The sequence below is a fragment of the Passer domesticus genome, chromosome 8, assembly GCF_036417665.1.
Source record: "Passer domesticus isolate bPasDom1 chromosome 8, bPasDom1.hap1, whole genome shotgun sequence".
Classification (NCBI taxonomy): domain Eukaryota; kingdom Metazoa; phylum Chordata; class Aves; order Passeriformes; family Passeridae; genus Passer; species Passer domesticus.
This window is the reverse complement of record NC_087481.1, coordinates 51,940,991-51,962,004: the sequence shown is the minus strand read 5'-3', so window position 1 is coordinate 51,962,004 and position 21,014 is coordinate 51,940,991. Positions and strand designations below refer to the sequence as shown.

General features: G+C 39.0%; 1 protein-coding gene and 1 long non-coding RNA gene across 4 annotated transcripts in view; one reads left to right on the top strand and one right to left on the bottom strand.

Moving 5' to 3' along the window:
• Window positions 1-11,726, bottom strand: part of ENO4 (enolase 4) — a 19,833-nt gene extending 8,107 nt beyond the window's left edge. The window contains 10 exon segments of the mRNA XM_064431425.1: window positions 49-174; window positions 1,411-1,575; window positions 3,370-3,417; window positions 4,283-4,348; window positions 5,740-5,871; window positions 6,076-6,245; window positions 7,863-8,014; window positions 8,884-9,074; window positions 10,276-10,404; window positions 11,568-11,726. Coding sequence (XP_064287495.1) covers window positions 49-174; window positions 1,411-1,575; window positions 3,370-3,417; window positions 4,283-4,348; window positions 5,740-5,871; window positions 6,076-6,245; window positions 7,863-8,014; window positions 8,884-9,074; window positions 10,276-10,404; window positions 11,568-11,702 — 1,314 coding nt within the window. The 5' untranslated portion in view covers window positions 11,703-11,726.
• LOC135306849 (uncharacterized) lies at window positions 10,783-21,014 on the top strand. Of its 3 annotated transcripts, none has more exons than XR_010367601.1 (3): window positions 10,783-11,125; window positions 18,848-19,037; window positions 19,328-21,014. It is a non-coding gene; the product is annotated as an uncharacterized LOC135306849 (long non-coding RNA). The 3 variants fall into 3 exon arrangements; XR_010367599.1 differs by lacking the exon at window positions 10,783-11,125 and adding an exon at window positions 11,850-11,988; XR_010367600.1 differs by lacking the exon at window positions 10,783-11,125 and adding an exon at window positions 11,851-11,988 and having other exon boundaries at window positions 20,124-21,014.

Sequence of the window (21,014 nt, the reverse complement as noted above, 5' to 3'; positions counted from 1 at the left end):
ACTGAACAGTACCACCAGTTTTTAAAGGACTGCACTGTGGTATCTTACCTCTTTTCTTAAAGGATCTATTAATGCAATAATAAAAGGAAAATTTTTAATCATTTCCACATACATGGCAACCATTTCATCAGGACTTTTGAATGTTCCAGTGAGTATTTCATATTTTTCTTTACCCTAGAAAGCAAAGTAAAAAGCATGAGAGATAAGTAAAGCAGGGCCCTGAAAGGCAGTGTCCCCATCTCTGTGAAGGCAGGGGCTGTGTGTGCTTCAATCAGGAGGCATTCACTCATCTGCCTCACCCTGTGTCTGAGTTGTCAGCACATTGTTAAAGAAAACTCTGCCTAAAATGACACTGTGGGCTCCAGTGGGCTCATGCCAAAGGCTCTGAACAATGCCACTGCCAAAGGAAGAGAGATCTATTTCAGCATTTTCCAGGCAACGCTGCCAGTTTGACATAATTGCAGCATGAAGTTAGCAAGATTTGATATTTTTATTGAATCTTGTGTTAAAAAAAATCTCATTTTTCTCTTTAAAAAAAAAGTTATTTTTTTCTCCTCATTTTCATGAAGGAAATATTGCTGGGGCAAGGAGTGCACCCTCAGTGCTCAAAACCAAGATACTGCCTTTCCCTGCTTCTTTCCCCTTCCAAAAAAAAACCCCAAACATCAAAAACAAAACTAATTGAAAACCAATGTCATCATTCTGGGAAGCACAAACTGCACCCTGGGAGGAATTTTAAGGGCACACTGTAAAACTGTGCCAGGACATCCACTGCTTTAACTGCTTTAGTGGCTTTGACAGTTCAATAAGAGAAAGTTACAGCATTACTGGTAATTCAATGGTTGAGATTTTGCACATTCTGGTATAGGACACAGATATCACAGCCAGGAGAGCAACTGCTTCCACAAAAGATATTGGTAATGGAAGCTTTGGCACTACAGAACACCCAAACACAAAAAAGCTCATGAGGTACCAAATGGAATTGGAAGTTCCTTTTTCTGCTTAGAGAAAAACTTGATTGATCTTGGAATAAGGGGCAAGAACTATAAGACTTTGTCAGGAGATAAATATATTTTGTCAAATAAAAACATTAAAAAACTGATATTAAAAAATTAATGTTGATGCACAATGAGATGGGCACTAATTTGTATATAAAGATACCATAGAAGAAATACAATCAAATGTTAGGACAGTTTGAAGAAAACAAGATATGTATCTTAACATAATGGAAAAACAAGCAAATTCAGCCAGTATTTATAAATGCAGAGATAATTCCTTCTGTTTGCTTGATTGCTACCTTAAAAAGGGGAGTTAGGAGCTTGTAGGTAATTCTACAGCATAATAATAATGTTAACAAACAGTCACATTTATTTTAAACCCCAAGAAAATAAAAATTGAAGAATAACTTACATAATCCATTAATTCATGAGCAGCACAATTTATTGCTAAGTACATGTCTTTTCCCAGCTCCAGACCTAAACTGTTGCAAGCTGTTTGCATTTGGAGTACCAGTTGTTCTAGACTATCATATCCTGTTGTCATGCAGCCTAAGTGTGATATTCTTAAGGGTGGTGGCTGAAAGCAAAACAAAATAATCACTTTATTTACACACATATGTGTTATACATATTTATGGGCTTTTTTTCATTGTCATTTCAGTCTGCATTTAGCCATCAAATTATAGATTTGTTCTCACAAATCTCCTTAGCAGCTTTAAGGACAATTTTCTAGGAAAGAGGGATTATCAAGTGCTAATGAGCAGAGAGCAATAGTCCTTGGAAATATGTCTAGTCATGATCTCAGTCTTGTATGGCTAGCACTGGTTTAAAAAATTATATAAAGGCACTCTTAGCAACCACAGGGCTGCCATAAATGCTGTGGTGCTATGGACCAACCCTCTGCCACAAAAACATATCTTCCACTTTTAAATAGCTTTTTCTCATTAATCCTCAACTACAGCATTGATAATGCCTCTGGGGAGTGTTCAAGAAACTCAAGAATCTCCCAAGACTTCTAGAAGGAACAAATTTCACAGAGAAGCACCTCCAGCCCAGCTGCACACAGTTTTCTGCTTCAGGGACAGTATTGCTGGACATCAGCCACATTTGCAAGTATTGACCAAATATTTCATGTATTTCCTTCTGTCGTCAGTTTTTCTGTAGGTTTTCCAAACAATGATTTTTAACTTTAAAAATCTGGGAATTTTGGATTATAAAGATGCAGCAACAGAGAGTAAAAAAATGCTGCAGTCTTCCTGCACTTCAGATAGAGATTAAATCTGCAGTTTCATGTGGTTTTCAAGATGTCTTGTTACATTCTATTAAAAGCATTGTGTATATAAACATTTTGTTCTGTTTAGTTTTTACTTCCTTAACTAAATAAGTTCTTCTTCACTGCCTACTTTGTCATTTCTCCTTTTTTTCCCCCTCACAAAAAAAATTCAAACTAACATGGTGGCTTTATCAATTTTTAATTCAGTTCCACTACTCTCTCCTTTAGTTTTCTCCTACTGAAATAAATGGAATTTTTTTTTCAGAGAATCTAATGCATTGTTTCCTTGTGTATATTTTACAGAAATACTCTACCTTATGATTGCAGTACATATTGTGGTACTGATATGGAAACTACCCACCAGGAAAACACTGGCCAGCATCTTCATGATGATGAGTTTTTTGTTGTTTTAGCAACCATAAAATAGGAAAGCTTTTCTTGATCCTTTTTTTTATACTTCACAACAGTAATGATTCTCACCAGATAATATTTAAATCATCTTAGAATGAAGAGCAAAAACCTGCATGGCATTTCCATCCCACTATTGGGAAAACTCATCAATAAGCTACCAGTTTTGAAGGGATAAAAAAGATCATTTGAGCCATATAAAATAATGTCCTGTGCAATACTGTGAGTGCTGCCCTTTAGCTTCTGGTTTGTATCTGCCATTATCTCTAACCTCAGACTGGACCTGGGCACTGAATGCAGCAGGATAAAGAGGGGAGTGATGTTCCCAGGGTTGGGAAACAGCACAATCCACAAATCTTACTGGTAACAGTTTTATGGTCTACATGAGAAGTTCTCTGCTGGTTCTACATGCCTGCAAAATGCTCATTTGGATAAATTACCAGGATTTCTATCTGAGAAAAATTATCAGATCCGAGAAATTTCCCCCTATTTCATCTACTGCCCCCAAAGGGAAGGTATAGTCAGAAGAATTTAAATTATTATGTAAAATATGAGCATTTGGAATATTTAAGTCTAGACTTGACCTTTCCAAAATGGTGATGTAGATTAATGCTTCCTTTCTTAAGAACATTTTAAGTTCCCTGCTGCTAATACCTTGTTGAAGGCTTAGAGTTAAAATCTCTTTTCTTACCAGGGCTTTTTGTGCTTTTCCTTTCCTACTGTCTGCTCGTGAACCAGGCTGTTGGAGTGAAAGAAGATAGAAATCAATTCCATGGAAAAATACAAAGAGAAAAAGAAAAGAAAAGAAAAGAAAAGAAAAGAAAAGAAAAGAAAAGAAAAGAAAAGAAAAGAAAAGAAAAGAAAAGAAAAGAAAAGAAAAGAAAAGAAAAGAAAAGAAAAGAAAAGAAAAGAAAAGAAAAGAAAAGAAAAGAAAAGAAAAGAAAAGAAAAGAAAAGAAAAGAAAAGAAAAGAGAAAAGAAAAGAAAAGAAAAGAAGTTGACTGAATTTTTGTCAAAAGAGACCAAATATTTCAGTTAGGAAATAGCTTTATTTAATAGTTTAATAGTTTTATTTTGTGGTGGTTACTAATTTAAAATGTTTATTTCTATGTGGACATCTGTCCAACCATCATTTGTTTTTCAAGATATTCTCACCCAGCCTATCAAAAATACAGGGGATCTCCAAAATGAGAATCTAGACTCTGTACCTGGAGAAACACAACACTGCTTTCCAAAAAGCACATGCACACACTGAGACTGATTTACTGCTACAGTGATAGTACCTGGAATAAAATATGTTCTGTGTGAGAGGTGTAGGAAGGTCAGAATATATATTGTACATGCCCTCTGATACCATTCACTCCCAGTATATTTCTTCAGGAAAACAGAAAGCCCTATGCTTAGAACAATGATTTGTTCTAAATTTTCTGATTTAGTGTCACCAAATGGCCAGTGTTTTATCCATCTGTCAGAGAAACACATCCTCTATTCTGTGTCACAAGCCTGTAACAAGCTAAGTGTTCCATGTGGATGTTTGAAAGGATAAGGGTAGTAAAAGACCAAATGAAGTACAATGTCACTGTAGGAACACATTTTTTATTGTACCGTTTTGGCTGGAGACTCCAACTTTCTTGTCATTTCTTTCTGAATTTCCAGAACTCTTTCTATGCCCTGAAATTAAACAACAGTAATCTTAAAAAAAAAAAAGTTATATTAATTCATTTTAGCAGCTTAAATCACGAGAGAGAACACTTAATCTAAATGAAAATTTTAATATAAAGTCTTCAAAAAAGCCCAAACCATTACAGATTCCTTAACACAAACTCTCCTTCCACAAAATGCAGTCATGTCCAATGATAAAGGGTTAGTAGCAGTGGAATGAGCAGGAATATTTGATTATGGGATGTCAAGGAAAGCAGTCTCCTCCCCAAAGGTAGCCCTTCAGATATCTAACAAGTAAAAAGATCTGGGTCTGTATTTATATCTGAGAAGTGGGAAGGTGATGATCCCTGTTCCCAATTGTGACTCTGCCTAAAACTTCCTAAACTCTGACAAGACTGAGTGCATTTACCTTCAGAATAGTTCCAAGAAGCAGGGGAAAAGAAAAAAATCACTGTCTTGATTTTAAACACTGGGAAACACTCCAATTAAATGAATTCATTGCTTTTAATGCAAGGCTCTTTTTCCTTTTCAGCTGAGCTAGTAAATGTTATTGGTGTGAACTTAGTAAAGGACATTTCAGATTTTCTCAAACTGTGCCAGTAAAGGAATACTTTAGGGGGCAGAAGTCAGTCACAGCTGGCAACAACACAGGACAAACAGCTTCGAGTTCTGCACTGCAGCAAACACCTCCCTCCTCTCCCATGGGCACTGGGAGGCATCCTGGCTTTGAATGGGGCAGAATTAGGGACCTTGTTAACAGCTCTGGGGGACAATCCAGAAAAGTTAAAGGAAAAGCAAAAAGAAAGAGAATCGAGCTCAGCTATTTGTTCAGGTCAGCAGCACACAAAGTAGAAATCACAGCCCTAATGGAGGCATCTTGTGCAGATACATTCTTTAATGCAACACAGGGCTAAACAAAAAGAGACAGGGCTGATCCCATCTGTCTCACCCATCCTTCTTGCTCTTTGAATTCCCTTCTAGTGTCACAATTTCATTTTAAAGCAACTTATTCCCAAATATTTAATGCTTTCCTGTGAAATTGTTATGGGTTGTTTTGTATGCTATATCAAACAACTGGTAATTATAATCTACTAATGCAAAATCTATTATTGTGTGACACAATTCCTTGACATCTTCAATGCACTGATTTTTCCTCTATACAAACATCCATTTTTAACTTAAATCTTCATGGTTCTTCTTTTAAAACATCTTTTTACTTAGTTTAATGTTATTAGTGTTAGAATTCTGCACCAACATCTGTTAAAACTTTGGCCTTGTAAGGTAACAAAAAATGAAAAATATAGTTTGTAAGGACTATATTGAAAAGACCTATATACTTATGTACATATGTACTTAGTATGATGTCTGTAGAATACATTTATTAAAAAAGGAAACAGTACCTGCTGGAGTGGTAACTCAGCTGGTGGTATAAGCATAACTTCTTTGACTAATTTCAGTTTTGTAGGTGAATTTTTTTCACAGTTCAACACAGTAATCATCGGGAGTGGTAGAGTCATTTCTTTAGGTGACTCCTGCAATTGGGAGTGCCAGGTGAAAATAAAAATGTAAAAATCAGAATAATTTCTTATATATTTTAGTTATGGTACAACATTCAAAAACTGCAAACACAGGCAGTGGTGTTAAGGGTATATTCTGTGAGGCAAATTTAATACCACTGGCTGCAATAGTTATGGTAACTAGAATGAAATAAACCAAATGGCCAAAGCCACACGTACCTGGCTGTGTTTCAGCAGTGCAGTATGTAAGTACAGTGGCACACAGCTAATGGTGGCCCCAGCCTTTGCTACGGCAAGTGATGCTCCCCCAATGGCCAAGCTGCCACACAGCACGGGCTCAGCAGGTTCTGCAGCTGGGATGGTATTCCCTCCCTCTGACACCTTCTTTCCTGCTACACAGAGAGCAGTAGCTAAACATTTCCTTGGTTCTAAATGTATGATTGTGGCTCAAAGTTATGACAGTAAATATGGTACTGTCATTTCAGTGCGTACTCAATGCACTAAAAACTAATAATTTATTTTTTTTAAACTTAATTTTGTCAGCTGTTTTATATGGAATGACCTTACAAGTAAGAAGAGTACCTGTCCTCACTCTGGTTTCAAATGTATTTCAGGTCTTTTTCTTTTGGAGATCTTTCAGCCACTGAAATAGGTATTTTTATTTATCTGTGTTTGAATCCAATAACATTAAAGCATTTTTCATGTTCCTTTCCAAAGCATGCTATCAGTCTTCTTTATTGTGCTCCTTAAATGCTCAGATTTTGCATAAAAAATGGCAGATTACATTATAACCTGATTGGGAGCACAAACACTTGATTTCATCTAGTAATGACTGTGAGAAAAAAATCAGGCCTATTACAATTGGAATTCCCAAAGAGAAAACAAGTCTTTTAAATATTACACATTAAATTTTCATAAGAATTTATTTCCCTTTCAGATACAATACATTTGTTCCAAATGCTTTATACCAAACAGTTCCCACTACCATATTTATTGTCTATAGGGCTTACATGAGCACTTAGGGGGAGCACCTGCTGAAGCTGCAGTAAGTGATCTGATTCCCAAGAACCACTGCATTGGGGCTGTTTGACATTAGCTCCAAATAGTCAGGCACTGAGTCTAACAATAATATTACAGTCAATGCCACAATTAGTGAAAACACATAACAGATGTACCAGCAGAAGCTTGACTCAAATGTCAAATAGACCACGATGATATCTGGATAGACCTGACAACTGCAGAAGTTAAATTTCAGGTGAAAGGTGAACTTACTGTGCACACATCCAACATGTGAAGTGGAGGTATTTTACTGACAGCATATGACAGTTGCAACTAAACTGATAAGAAATAATAATTTGCCAAAATTTTCTGCCCTTCCAACAAATGGCAACAACCCTTTTTTGTCTGAGTTTAATGTATAGATGGAGATAACACATGGTGGTTTTTACTTTGGGTTGTTTGGTTTTGGCTTGTTTTTCTACCCTTACACCAATTTTTCCTTTTTCCTCTAGTAGAATGTTTGCTTACTTCCTTTTACTCTATACTACCCCTCACTCCCATCTCACACTCTTCTTTCATTCTCCTTTACATTCCTCTGTATTTTCTCATTTTCTCAGTGTTAGAAGGAAACTTTCCTTCCTCTTTCAATTGTTTTCAGCTTCTATCTTAATTCTATTTCCTTTTTACTACTCAGATCTGTGATTTCCTTTTCTTTCCTTATCATTTTCATTCTTCATTTGCATCCTCCTCCATTCTTATTCCTCACTCTGAAGAATAATAACCTCCTGTCTAAACCAACAGTAAAACAAAGGCAGAAACTGTTCAACCAATGCATGTGAGTGATGAGGAAAGTGTATTTTCCCCTCCCTCATTTTACTGCAGAAACTGCTGTGATCAGAAAGGTCAGGAGAGAGTAACCAAACCCTCTGAACATGAGACAGGGTGTTGTTTAGGATCTTTTTCAATATCTGTATTGAAGAAAATATTAAAATGAAATAAAGTAAAACCTGATTTTCGTCCCTTTTTTTGCTTAGGTGTTGAGGCTGAACGGCACGAAGCAGGGGAAGTAGTGACTTTTGCTGCTTCTTCTTGCTCTTGTTTTTCTTTTTCTTGCCTTTCAATTTCCTTTTTTTCTTCTTCCTTGTTTGCAAAGTATTCACTGAGGGAGGATGCATAAAAATTACTGGGTCAAAATTTTGTTAGACATGTGACATACAGGCAGATGTGATGCAGGCTAAAGAACATGCTAGGAGGTAGATTAAGTGCTTGTGTTTGAGCTACTGCCATAGATTCCCTGTGTGAAGCTGGAGAAGTCCATAAATTTATCATATCATTCTTTTTTGGTAGTCATCTGCATCACTGATTAAACAAAAAGGACCACAATGATCTCAAACCTTGGTATAAGATTCATAAATCACTCTGGTTTGAAAGTCAGCTCTGAGCAGACAGTTTGAGCATGAAGGATTTATTTCCTCTGCATGGGTAGTAACAGATCCTGTCATAACCTCATGACATCCATCAGCCTGGCCTAGGTTAAGACAGTAGGTGAGTTGTACACTGGCTATTGTGTGGCTGCAAACTCAGAGGTGGCTGAATTTCAATTACATGCATCAAGTGAAATCTTCACCCACGGGTCACAGAAAGCCAACTCAGGCAAACTGAGTATGTGAGATATATAAAGTAGTGTAAACAATGCATTAAAATCTTATTTAGACTCACTTTCCAACTGAGTCCTTATTCCCTTTATCAAGGTTTTCCCAAATCTAGTCCACATGGAAGGCAATTAGGTCTGTTTGCTACAGCCTGTGTTCAGTGTTGCAGCTCAAAACAGCATGCTTTTTACATCATAATTATGAAAAGCAGGCAATAATGTGGTGAAATGGGTCTGAGACAGACCTTGTATCCTGAAAATATTTTTTAAAAAGTAGAAAATATTGAATATTCTACATGTCTTTCATTACAATATAAATTAATGGTGAATATTTCAAATATTCAAATGCAATAATTTTCATAATATGCAAGACCTACCCAAGAATCTTATCAGCTTGACACTGGTCAGTAGGGTCCAAGTCCCTTAACATTGTGTTCAGTGATTCACTGACCCATTCCACAGCAGTATGAACAGAGTCATTTCTTTCTTTCTCATCAGCTTCAATTGTTTCAGGTAAAACATTTTCAGGTATTTGAGAATGAGTAGCCATAACAGTGGAACAAATCCTCTGGAAAAAAAAAGAAAAACAAAAACAAACAACAAAAACCCCACCAAAACAATGTAAAAGGGTTAAAACACTATTTAATTTCTAATGTGGAAATGTCATTTGAAAGACTAAGAGGTATGTCCTTAACAACTCTACAAGTACATATCTCCAAATCTATTTGCTCCACTTACCTTTTCTCATCCTTTTTTTAGGCTCCTATACTTTAGTAATTACAGACATTATTCAAGCTTTTTGACCTAAAATTACAACTACATTGGCAAAACCCCTCTGACAGATCTGCCTTATGCTATCAGAACAGAATGGAGTTATTTTAAGGACCATACAGTCATTAGGACACCTTTTACAGCAGCTGTTGGTAGCCTGTGGTACCATGATTCATCAGCATTCCTGCTTAATGCCATCCCTCATGATCAATTACTTTTGTCTTACTTAGATAACTCAAACCTATCTTTCTGTACTGATGAACAACAAATTATATTAATAAAATTCACTTAAAGGAAGACATAATTTACAAATTTCCCACAGTTGCCTGCATTAACAGTATTAACTTTATATCCTGTGAATATCTATGAGGTTACATGTAATTCAAGAATTAAGTGAACCAGAGTTCAACTGAGGGAAAGTAGAAATAATTACTCCACAATGGCTAGAGCTGCAAAGATGTAGTTTGAATATTTCAGGTTGGGGAAGAGATGAGCCATCAATTCTGCACTGCAGGTGCTAAATGGGTATGTTTGACTTTACTGTCACCCACATCAACCTATTAGCTCAGTGTAAAAGAAGTGCCTCCATCTATACTGTGTTTCAGCTGTACTGTATTTTTCTGAAAGTGTCACACAAAGAGAAATATAAAGTTCTGAAAATTAAAGAAAAAGGTGAAATGACAGTGAACATGTAAGGTTAGTATGGGGTGTAAGGAAAACCTACATGATCATTAAGATAGAAAAAAAATTAACATACAGAGATACACTATCAGATCTCACTCACAAAACATTGTCTAATTCCTGGAAAATAAAGCTTTCATAGCTGCTGCCATTAACTTTTCACTACACCTTTTTTTTCCAAGTTGTAACACTCAACTGGGATTTATGTCTTGTCCTAAAGATAGAAAATAAACCATTCCTTGGGATGTGAGAAGAATAGTACTTCTCTCAGATATTGTCCTAGTAAAATAAATAAAACAAGAAGAAGCAGCTCATACCTTCTCACAGTTTTTAACTGTACAGTATATTTCCACTTCTAGTGTTGGCTGACCAACTCCATCAAGAACTTTCCTTCCAACTAATTTGCATATTACAGGAGCTTTTGAAAATTTAGAAAAGTAGTTAGCCTTAAATGAAAGAGAAAGAACTCAATTACAAGTCAATTTCCAGGCAATGAGGCTTTTATTCCATGAAATACCTTAGAATCAAATCCACCACTAAACAAATCCATTATGGGTCTCTTCCAACCCAGCATATTCTATCAATCAATCTACAATTTGTATGTTCCAGCAAGCTTTGAGCCCTGTGAGAAAGTGGAAACCATGACTTCTGGCAGGCAAAGTCCTCATTCTTCTTCCATGGTCTTTATTGGACCTGATGAACTATCATAACTCAATACATTTGGGTCTGTGTTTGTAGTTAATAAACACTAATGTTGGTTTAGAAAAAGGACTGCATTTTTACCTGAGGTTTCTACATACTTCCTTACTAGTTTCATTATTTAATCTGGAGAGTTCATTATTTAATTGAAGAGTCACCAAACCACAGGTTACCCAACGGGAAAAGTACAAAACACTTTGGGCCATGAAGAAGAGGAACGTGGCAGCTACCAGGCAAAGCAAAGAAAGGTGTCACCAGTTCCAGTCCCTTCCACTGAGGATGGCAAAACACTTGGAGACGGGAACAAGATGGAAGAAGGGAGATGGAATGAAGTATTTCCATTCCACAGCCACTCTCCCATCAAAGACCACATGAGAAATCTTTTTTTTCCCAAGAGCTGCTCACTATCACCATTAATTGAAGTTTCATTACGACTACTGTCAACAGTACTTTGCCATGTGGGAACAGGTAAAATTGCTCTGTTCTTGACCCTTCAGTGGGGCCCATTTGCCTTTCACCAGCAGCTGCAGTGTGAGCAGCACCCAGTCTCCTGTCACCGCTGGCCCGGGAGTCACCCCTGCTGAGCAGCAGTTTTGTCAGGGACAAACACCAGTCCATCTCTGGACTACTTTGTTTTTGTGTCGAGACAAGCAACCAGCAGAGGAGAGGCCCGGCTGCTGCGGACACATACTGGCACAGCACCCAGCTGCCAGGGGCCGCAAACACAGAGCCATGGCAATGGCAATGCTTGCCCGGGCCAGGGGACAAACCACGGAACTGTCACCGCGCCGAGCTCCTCGCTGCACCCCCGGGCTGAGGGGGCACGGGCTCGGCGGGCACCCACACGGCCCCTCCGCGGGGCCAGGAGAGGCCGCTCCGCTCCCCGCCCGGCTGCTTCCCCCCGCGATACCAGCTCCCCGTAGAGATCCTCGGGGTGCAGCGGGAACAGGGCGTTCAGCGCGTCCTCCATCCGCTCCGGCACACGGTGCCCTCGGTAATACTCAGCCGCCTCCCGCCGCAGCCGCCGCCGCTCGCCCGCCTCCATCGCGGGGCCGCGGCCGCTGCCGGGCAACGGAGCCGCCCGGCCCTTCCCCCGCTCCCGCCAGCCGCAGGGCGGGCCAGCGGCACCTCAGGGCGCTCTGCCCGGGCCTCACGTTCCCGAGGCTCTGCTCCCTCAGGGAGCACCCCGGGTTGGGGGCAGAGCTGCTCGGTTGGGCCCGGTTGGGTTCCTCGGTGCCGCTCTTCCCTCAGAGCCCGGTCACCGCCTTGCGAGTCGGGACGCCCCGACCAAGCGCTCCTCGGTTTTAACAGCGCCCGAGCAGCAAAACTCTGTGAGATTGTGGTCCTGAAAAGGGGGACAGGCTGTGTGTGGTGTGGGAAATGTCTGGTGAAGACGACGCTGCAAAGCGCCCGCAGTAACTCCTGTGTTTGAAAGCCCTCTATTTTCAATGAAAGGAAACATTTCGCGACCTAAATGATCATTTTTAGCCCGCAATTTCCTACAAAAACTTTCACTTTCTTACACTGTTCACTGGTAATTTTGTTGAAGTAACTGAAAATGGAGATACTTAAAAGCTGTTAGCTGCACGCTTCCCCAGCTCTAAAATCAATATGTGTGGACCTTTGGTTATTGTGTGCTCACTTCTCCAGGTGGGGTGATAATGAAGAAAAATCCCTAAGGAATCATTTTCTTTTCCTTTCACATCCTTTAGAAATACTATGGTACCTCTCCAGAGATTTAAACCCTCTTCTTTAAAAGCTGTTTCCTCTGAAAAAGTTTCTAAACTGACACTACCTGTTCCTTGAGGAGAGTGGGTAGCAAATGCCTCATTAGGTTTTTTTCCTTCAGGAGGAGTTGATGTGGTGGGTGGCTGCTCCTTTGGGCAGCCTCAGGAGGGGCTTGTGCACTCAGACGCCTTTGTGGCAGTAGTCACATAGTGCCAGATATTTGTCACATGCACAGACTTGCCCCAGAAAGCTCCAATTTGATTAAATATTCCTGGAAGAACATTACCTGGAGGTAAATGGTGCTGGTGTGGTGGTCTCTGAGCATAATCATATGCTGTGTAATACCATCCCATGTGAGAACTGTGCCTTCTGGTGTGTTTAAGTGCCTCTCTCTATCAGTTTTCCACCTTCTGCCCTTTCACAGGCTCTAAACAAAATGAATCTTCACAGTTTTGGGGAGTATGTGCAAACATGGCCTCAGCAGATGAGCCTGTGGGCTATGGCCTCCCCCAGGCTGAGCCTGGCCCAGGCTGATTTTCAGGACATCTGCTGGGTTTGGCTTTCTTGCAGATACAGTCTTCTCCCTTAGTCTTGTTTCCTTGTCCCTAGACTAGACGTAATTGAACAATAGTATCGTATCTGAAGTTCTGTTAGGCAGCTTAAGTCACAGCCCAAAGCTGCAGTCAGGTGGAGGAGGGGTGGGCTTGGGTGGTCTCAGCCTCTTTATACCATTTTGCCATAATGGGCAAAACTCCTTCATAGCAGCGTTTAAGTCATTACCCATAACATTTCAGTCTCTGTCACTGCTGATGTGTCCAGAGCCCCTGTGAGCCTTTGGACACAGTGCCACACGACAGACACCCTGAGCCCTGCACTGCAGAGCCCTGGCTTTGGAGGGTTTGCTGGGCAGGGCACGAGGACCTGGCCAGATGGACACAGCCAGGGAGCTGTGGTCAGTGGCTCCCTGCCCAGGTGGAGGCCAGGGATGAAGGGTGTCCCTCAGGGCTCTGCCCTTGGCCCCAGGGCTCTTGAATAGCTTTGCCAGGTGACACAGATGGAGCTCCCCCTGAGCATGGGGTTTGCAGGGGACAGGAGGCTGGGCAGGGCAGGGGCTGAGGAGAAGCACTTGGGGTGTGGATGGGGGAGAAGCTGAGCCTGAGCCAGCAATCTGTGCTGCCAGCCCAGAAAGCCACCCTTGGGCTGGGCTGCATGAGAGGAGTGAGGAGCAGCAGGTCAGGGAGGTGACTGTGGCTCCCAGTCCATTGTTTGAGACCCCCCTGGAGCACTGCAGCCCTGTCTGGGGCACAGCATCAGGAGGATGTACCTGTTAGAATGAGTTCAGAGGAGAGAAGCTGAGATGCTCAGAGGGTCGGAGAACCTCTGCTATGAAGAACAGGCTGAGAGTGTTGGCATTGTTTAGCATAGAGAAGACTCCAGGGGACCTTTAGAGCCCTGCCGGTACCTAAAAGGGCCCCCTACAAGAAGGGGAGAGATGGGGAGAGACTTTTTACAAAGATATGTAGTGATAGAAGAAAGGGCAATGGCCTTAAACTGAAACAGATACAGATTAAATATTAGGAAGAAGTTCTTTGCTGTGAGACTGGTGAGGCATTGGCACAGCTTTCCCAGAGACACTGTGGATGTCCCCTCCTTGGAAAAGAAGAAATCCATCAGGTTTGCCTTAAGTGAAGCAATGAGATGAAGCAGAATGATACTCATTTAATAACCCTGCACTCTTGTTTTCAATAAACTGTTGGAAATACTAGTAGGGAGTCCCTCAAGTATTTATCATTTTTGTTTCCTGTTTCATGAATGTTACATGCATTATCTGTATGGCCATGTAATTTCCATTAACAGTAATAGTAATTGTAAGCATGTAGAAAGAGGGTGGCTTATCCTGTGATCCTCCCTATTACAAAGTAGTTAACTGATTAAGGTTAGGATACCACAAGCCACTTCATACCATCCGTGAACTCTCTGCAACCCCATTATCTTCATTAGGCTTGTGTGGGTGTAATTAATTGGTGTTTAGTTACCAGTTGTGTTGAATGAAAAGAATTTAGTTCTATTTCTCTTAGTTTTATTGGCCCCATGGTGCTAACAGGCTAAAGTGTAATTAAAAACTCTCTAATCAAAGTATATGTAACAAGAGCCAAGGAACAAACCCAGTGAGGAAAAGCCTGTGATTGGTGTAACTCTGGCCTTTGAAAAATGGCTGGGTACAAATGACACCCTGTAGTAGTTCTTTTTGTTGTTGTTGTTTTTAAACACTGAAGATATTTCACTTATATCAACACATACATTAAAACCCCATCTGTATAGTTGCAACCATGACATTCCTAGGGGTGACATCATATTTTAATGTCTTCTCAGCAGATTTTGCACCAAATCATCTAGATTGCCTCTTATTTTGGTTTCAGACAGAAATGGGTCATGTTTCTTTTGAGAGCAACCGTATGGAGTTTTTTCTCACCTCGAGCTTCATTATAACTCTTGTGCCAGGAAAGAAATGACAACCAGCTTTTCCTCGTTTATGATACTGTGTTGTGTGTGTTCCCTTTTTCATGTGCATCTCCTTTGGGCATAAATACGTGGTGCTAATGCTCTACACCCAAGTATAATACCACATGCTTAAGGGTTGTATGAAGGATTTGCTTTTTGCTGTTCTAAAATGCTTCTTTAAAGATATAAACTTGACCCTTAAATCAATTAAGATCATGGTCTCACTGCCATCTGTGTTCTTGTAGGATTTCACAGAGGAGTAATGTGTGCTCATTCCACTGACAAGGTCTTCTTTGAAGTCAACTCTCAGTACATAAAAACTGCATAACATTTCAAATAAAATCGGGATTGTCTTTTTAGTTTGTTGATACAAATTCTCTTCTACAGATATATTACTGTTTTTGAAGAATTTAAAATTTTAAAAAAGGCTTTTGTAATGACTTTTTATATATAAAATGCTTCTGTACTGTTTCTTTTTGTTCTTAATATTCTAGATCCTCTAAAGAAAAAACTCCAGTAACAAAGCTAAATATAATTTTATGTATAAGATTAAACAAAAGATTCTGTCCTTGGACATGGCTGAACACAACATTTAGATTAGACTTTTAGTCTAGATAAAAACTTGCAAAGACTTAAGTAATATATATATGGCATGTTTGGAAATTCCTAATAATTATCTAAGACTTCCCCCAACTCCCCCAGCACTATTATTTTAATTTCCCAAGTACTCCTATGTGAGTTCATTTGCCTTGAGTAATCATTCTCCGCTCCAATGGTTACTTCAAGTTGAGTGGGCTTTAGTACTAATTTCTTTCTAAACTTTGAGGATCCTTCCTGTGGGTCTGTTCAGCTCCTGCTGTGCAAGGGTGAGCCTGGCCTTGTCTGCAGGAGCTGCTGAACTGCAGGCTGAGAGCTCACAGGCTCTGATTTATCATCCTAACTCCAAAGGTGGTTTGGAACACACAGTATTTAAAGACAAGTTTTTGAGCTGAGTTTTGAGTTTACAGAAGGTCGTCCTCAAATTTAGATATGGTTTTGTAGTGTGTACATTTTTTTATGTAATGCACGGGTTATTGATGAGTTCTAGGTTTAGTCTTGGAGATCAGGAGTTTGCTACAGGATTTCTTTGTGTGTGCATTTTGAAATAACTGTTGTGAACTTTGGGGCATTACTAAATCCTACGTAGTTCAAGGACCCTGATGTGATGGATTACAGGGATTTTTGTCTGCATTGTCAATATGCTGCTCTGAAATGTTAACACACTTGCAAATATATGCAGAGTCTGAATGTTATCAGGCTTTGTGAGATTCATATTCAGTACTTTTCTTTACATGAAATGTGTGCTAATACAGCAGTTACTGCATATGAGGTGATTTCAAATAGGATGTGGCAACATGGCCATAATACATTTATAGTACATAATTCATAATACAATTTATACAAATGTGCAGTCAAGCTCAGAGATAAACAGAGAGTTAGAAAACGGCAGACAGAAAATTTATTACAGTGGAATTACTATTTTCTACATGTTTGTTGAAAGAAGAGGCCCTTCTGAAAATAATTACTTCATACCTTTTCAAAGGTTATGAGCACTAAACCACCTGTTTTTCCTAATACTCTCCATTCATTACTTTCACTATGAAGAATTTTGAAGAAGACATTTTTTACATTTAACTATTTTTAACTTCACCTTTCATGTTTTGCATCTTCTTCTTTTTCTATTGAATTAGAAATCAAAATTTGCTTAAGTATTGGAGAAGTGGCACTTGCAGTTCCAAATGCAGAAACTTTTGGGGTGGTGGCAAGCAATTTGTACGTTATGTTACTGATCAGCAGAGCAAAGTTTTACATGGCTGAGAAGTGAAGCCTGCCTAGTGCAGATGAACTGGTGATCCGTGGGGTACATGAAAAATAAAGTTTGAAATCTGAGTTAGTTACAAGTATGTAGAAGCTGAGAAGAATATCACAATGAGTGAGAAAGTGTTAACTGAGTTCTCAAGTCCTTGTGGACAGATTTTAAGGGAAGCCTTTATGTTTCTTTCTAGGTAAAATGAAGCTGGTAGCAGAAGGGTTTAAGGAGTTAAAATAAAAAGATAATTTGTACATTACTGTAGGGAATTGTGGTATTCCTGCATCCTGTTATTTTTGTTGTTGTTTGGGGTTTTGGTGTTCTGTTTGGATTTGTGTTTTTTGGTTTTTTGGTTTTTTGGTTTTTTTTTCTTAAACACATTTTTTTGGGGAACAGACTGAGTCTGGAAGAAAAGGAAGAGTGGCATTTTTTTCCCCATGGTATATCTCCTGATTTTTACAACCTTAATCACTTGGGGCATGTCTTGAACTTTTAACCTTCTCTCCCCAGCACTGATGCAGTGAATAATGGACTCTCCTGCCTGACACATAACTAGATTGCAGTTCAAAGTGGATGTCACAAGCACTATTGCACCATCTGGAGCAAAAGCTTGACTATCATTTAGTGATAAGCCCATAAGATCATATGAATTTATAACTGACTTCATTTCTTCCATTTCAATAATTTAGGTTTCTTTAATTCAAAAATAGGGTCTGTTATTTTTCAAAAAACTTGCTTCCTGTTGCAGTATTTTTACACAACTCTGCAAAATTTTCAGATCTTTTATGAAAGTTGTGACATTTATAACCATTTTGATCCCTTTTTCATTACAAACAAGTTTTAAATAGCTCCCCTGGGGCTAGGGAAATGTTGTGTGAGGTGTGGAGGCAAAATTCCCAATGTTCCCCTATTTCTGTTGTTATCTTTGTTTTCTTCACTTCAAGGCTGAATTAATTAAAAAAAGAAAGAGGAAATAATGTTCTTACATACTCTATGGACATTTTTGAAGTAAGATGTGATTGTAAACTGAAAAGCTTTTCAAAGTCTGACTTCTGAAGAATACATAATATTAACAGTTCCGTATAAGACACTCAGACTTGTTTGAATGACATCCAGCTTATGCAATGAAATATACCTTATTTTGTAGGAAAAAAATCCATTGACTGGCATTAGTGCTTGGGGGTGTACTCATCCATGAAATACTATTTTTATAAATTTTTTGTACTGAGAGAATCCCATTAGAAGCTTGTTGTGTGGCTTGTCTCAAAGCAGAAGATTTTGAGTGAGCCTGTGCACCTTTGACTTCCATTGAAAATCGATGACACTTGTAAATGCATAGCATTTCTGACAGAAAGGCTGGAAATTAAAGAGTTCCATGACCATGAGGTCAGTCTGCTGGGTTTGTAGTGTTTTGGAAGAGATGTCACTTTTGGAGCAATAACCAGGCATGGTGCATTTGCACAGAAGGGATTAGTTCAGATTTCAAATATCTCTGTTTTCTAAAATTAAGCAGTGGCTGATACAAACATAGAGATAGTGAATGTTTCTAATACAAAAATGGCATTCATTATTCTCAGAAACTGATAAAAATGCTTCAAAATTCAAACACATATGGACCAATACAGAAATATTCTACTTCTGAATGTGGCTTGGTTTTGGAAAATATTTTTGGTTCAACTGAACAATTGAAAACTGTATAAATAAATAAGGTAATTAACATGATGACTTTTAGAAGAAAATGCTGTTTAATATTAACACAGCATTTCAGATTCCTAGAGCACAAGGGTACAGCTTTCAAATGAACTCTCACAAAATTTGATCTTTCTTTCCTGAAGCTACCCTATGATGTAAATTACAGACTCACAATAATTTAGGTTGGAAGAGTCCTTCTGAAATCATCCACTCCATCTCACCTGCTCAGGCAGGGTCCACTCAAGCAGGTTGCCCAGGACCATGTGCAGTCAGGTTTGGAATGTCCCCAGAGGGAGACTCCATAACCTCTCTGGGCCACCTGCTCCAGTGGTTGACTGCACTCATGGCAAAAATTATATTCTTGTCTTACACTGAATGTGCTATTTTTAAATTTTGTCTATTGCTTGTTGTTTTGCCAGTGGGATCTGCTGAGAGGAGTCTGGCTTTCTCCTCTTCATTGCCTCCCATCAAGTATTTACACACATTGATGAGAGCCCCCTGAGCCTTCTCTTTCCCTGACTGAAGAGTTCCAGCTGTTTCAGCTTCTCCCATTATGAAAGACACTGCAGCCCTTTAATCCTCCTTGTGCCCTGCATAGGATTCACTCCAGTAAGTCCTTCTCTTTCTTGCATTAATTGCATTGATGGAATTGCACAGCCCTGTTTGGTTATGGTGTATTGATATGGTGTATTTCATTATGTTAGTGTAAGAAAAGTTATGCTTCAATGGAGCGTAACTGGAATTGTGCTGAAGAATAGAATTGTCAGATTTCTGCCAGGATGTATTATTTATTAGAAAAATATGCTTGTTATCCACTCAAAATATTGTCTACCCGCTGTCTGTTACACTGATAGGAATGTACCTTTGACTTTATTCTAATCTCCATTTCTTACAAATAGCTAATGTAACAACATGAGGGGAGGAGTGAGAAAAAGAGGTTTTTGACAGAAGACTGTAGAACAGGAAGAAGGTAGTAAATTTGCATTTGTATGTTTTGTGAAATGCACCTAAAGCAATGAGAAGAACTGTGTGTAAAACTCATCAGGCTTCAGCCAGAAAACAATCACTATGCCTAATGTGCCCAAATATCCATCATAAAATTAATCATGTTCCTCAGCAAAGAAAGGGGATGTATTTTTTGTCAATTGCTGATGCTTAGTGATTAAGCCAAGTGTAGTACCAAGTGTACACAGTTTCTTGTCAGAGTGTAAAACCTTCAGGTTTTTTGACTGTGCCAGTTTAAAAATTCTCAGTTACCTGCTCCATGGGGAGAGAAGCAGGCCATCACACACAGACTAGAACATTCTGTGTGTAAGTAGGTGACACAATGAAATTATTTTGAGAAGTGTTTCTATTGCTCTATTTTAAAAGTTAAATGGTATCCTGGCACTTACTAGCTGAAATCCACAAAGGACTGTTGGATCATCTACTCCTCACCTCATGTGAATATCAAGCTTATGATCTACAAGTTCAAAGGCTTTTAGACTTAAATCTGAGCTGGATTACTACCTGCTTGCAGCAAAATATCTTAATAAACAGTATGGCTCTCAATTTTGTTTTAATTCTACCCATATTCTGTGAGGATAAGAATCAAGAAAAAGAGCACAGGGACATCTTAAATTCCCTGGCTCCTTGTCAGAAGATAGCAGAGCTTTCCTTTTGTATTTCCTGCTTCTAAAGGGTCATTTTTTTCAGGACTGTCATGAAGTGTTTGTGAAGCTCCTGCACTAGTCTGCCCTGTAATGGGAGTTCATTCAAAGGCCAAGTTGTTTCAGGACAAGCATCAGTAGCAATTACCACTTCCAGCTTTTCTCCAGAAGTGTGAGTTTTTGTCAAGGGCTCCAGAGTCAGACTGCTAGCCTAAGGTTCAGACACAAAGAGAGATCACTTACTCTCAGTTTCCTGTATGATATTCTTCATGTTGAAGTTTTAGGCAGAATTTCAACTTTGATTTTGACAAACAAGTTATGGCACTATTTTAAAAAAATTGTGCCTCCTGCAATGATCAAGTTTTCAAACTATACTCATGAAAAGAATAAGAGGAAATTATATTTAATATGTGCTAGGGCCTGTATCTCTCCAGATATCAGCCACTGACTGGGGTGCTGTAATCCCATGATGCTGCAAAAATCAACTGTCATATGGTTGCCTATGTTGGAGTTCCTCTCCAAAGAAAAGGAATTTCCTTATGTTGATTCCTCAGTAACTCAGCATATGAATAGCCTGTAATGATCCAGCTGCTGATTCAGCTCTCTGCTCTTTTCACAGAACTCTAAGAAGCTTTCAAAAGCTATTTATTCTTTATGAAATTCACAGTAAAAAGAATTGATGGCTATGGCTATGTGATGGTGTATTATTGTTGACAGTGCATAGGCAGTATAGGAAAAATGGGAAATGGCAAAGGATAAAGGATTAGGTTTTGTGTAGTTTTCCAATTGAGCTCTGAGTAAATTTTTGCACGTGTGTTTTTTTCTTTTTTGCTTATTTGCCCTGTCAGTCAAATAAATGGAGATCTTGATGTCATACAAAATCTCTAGAGCCTGTATACTTTTGTGATAAAAAGCATTATGTCTTTGGGTTTGCTCT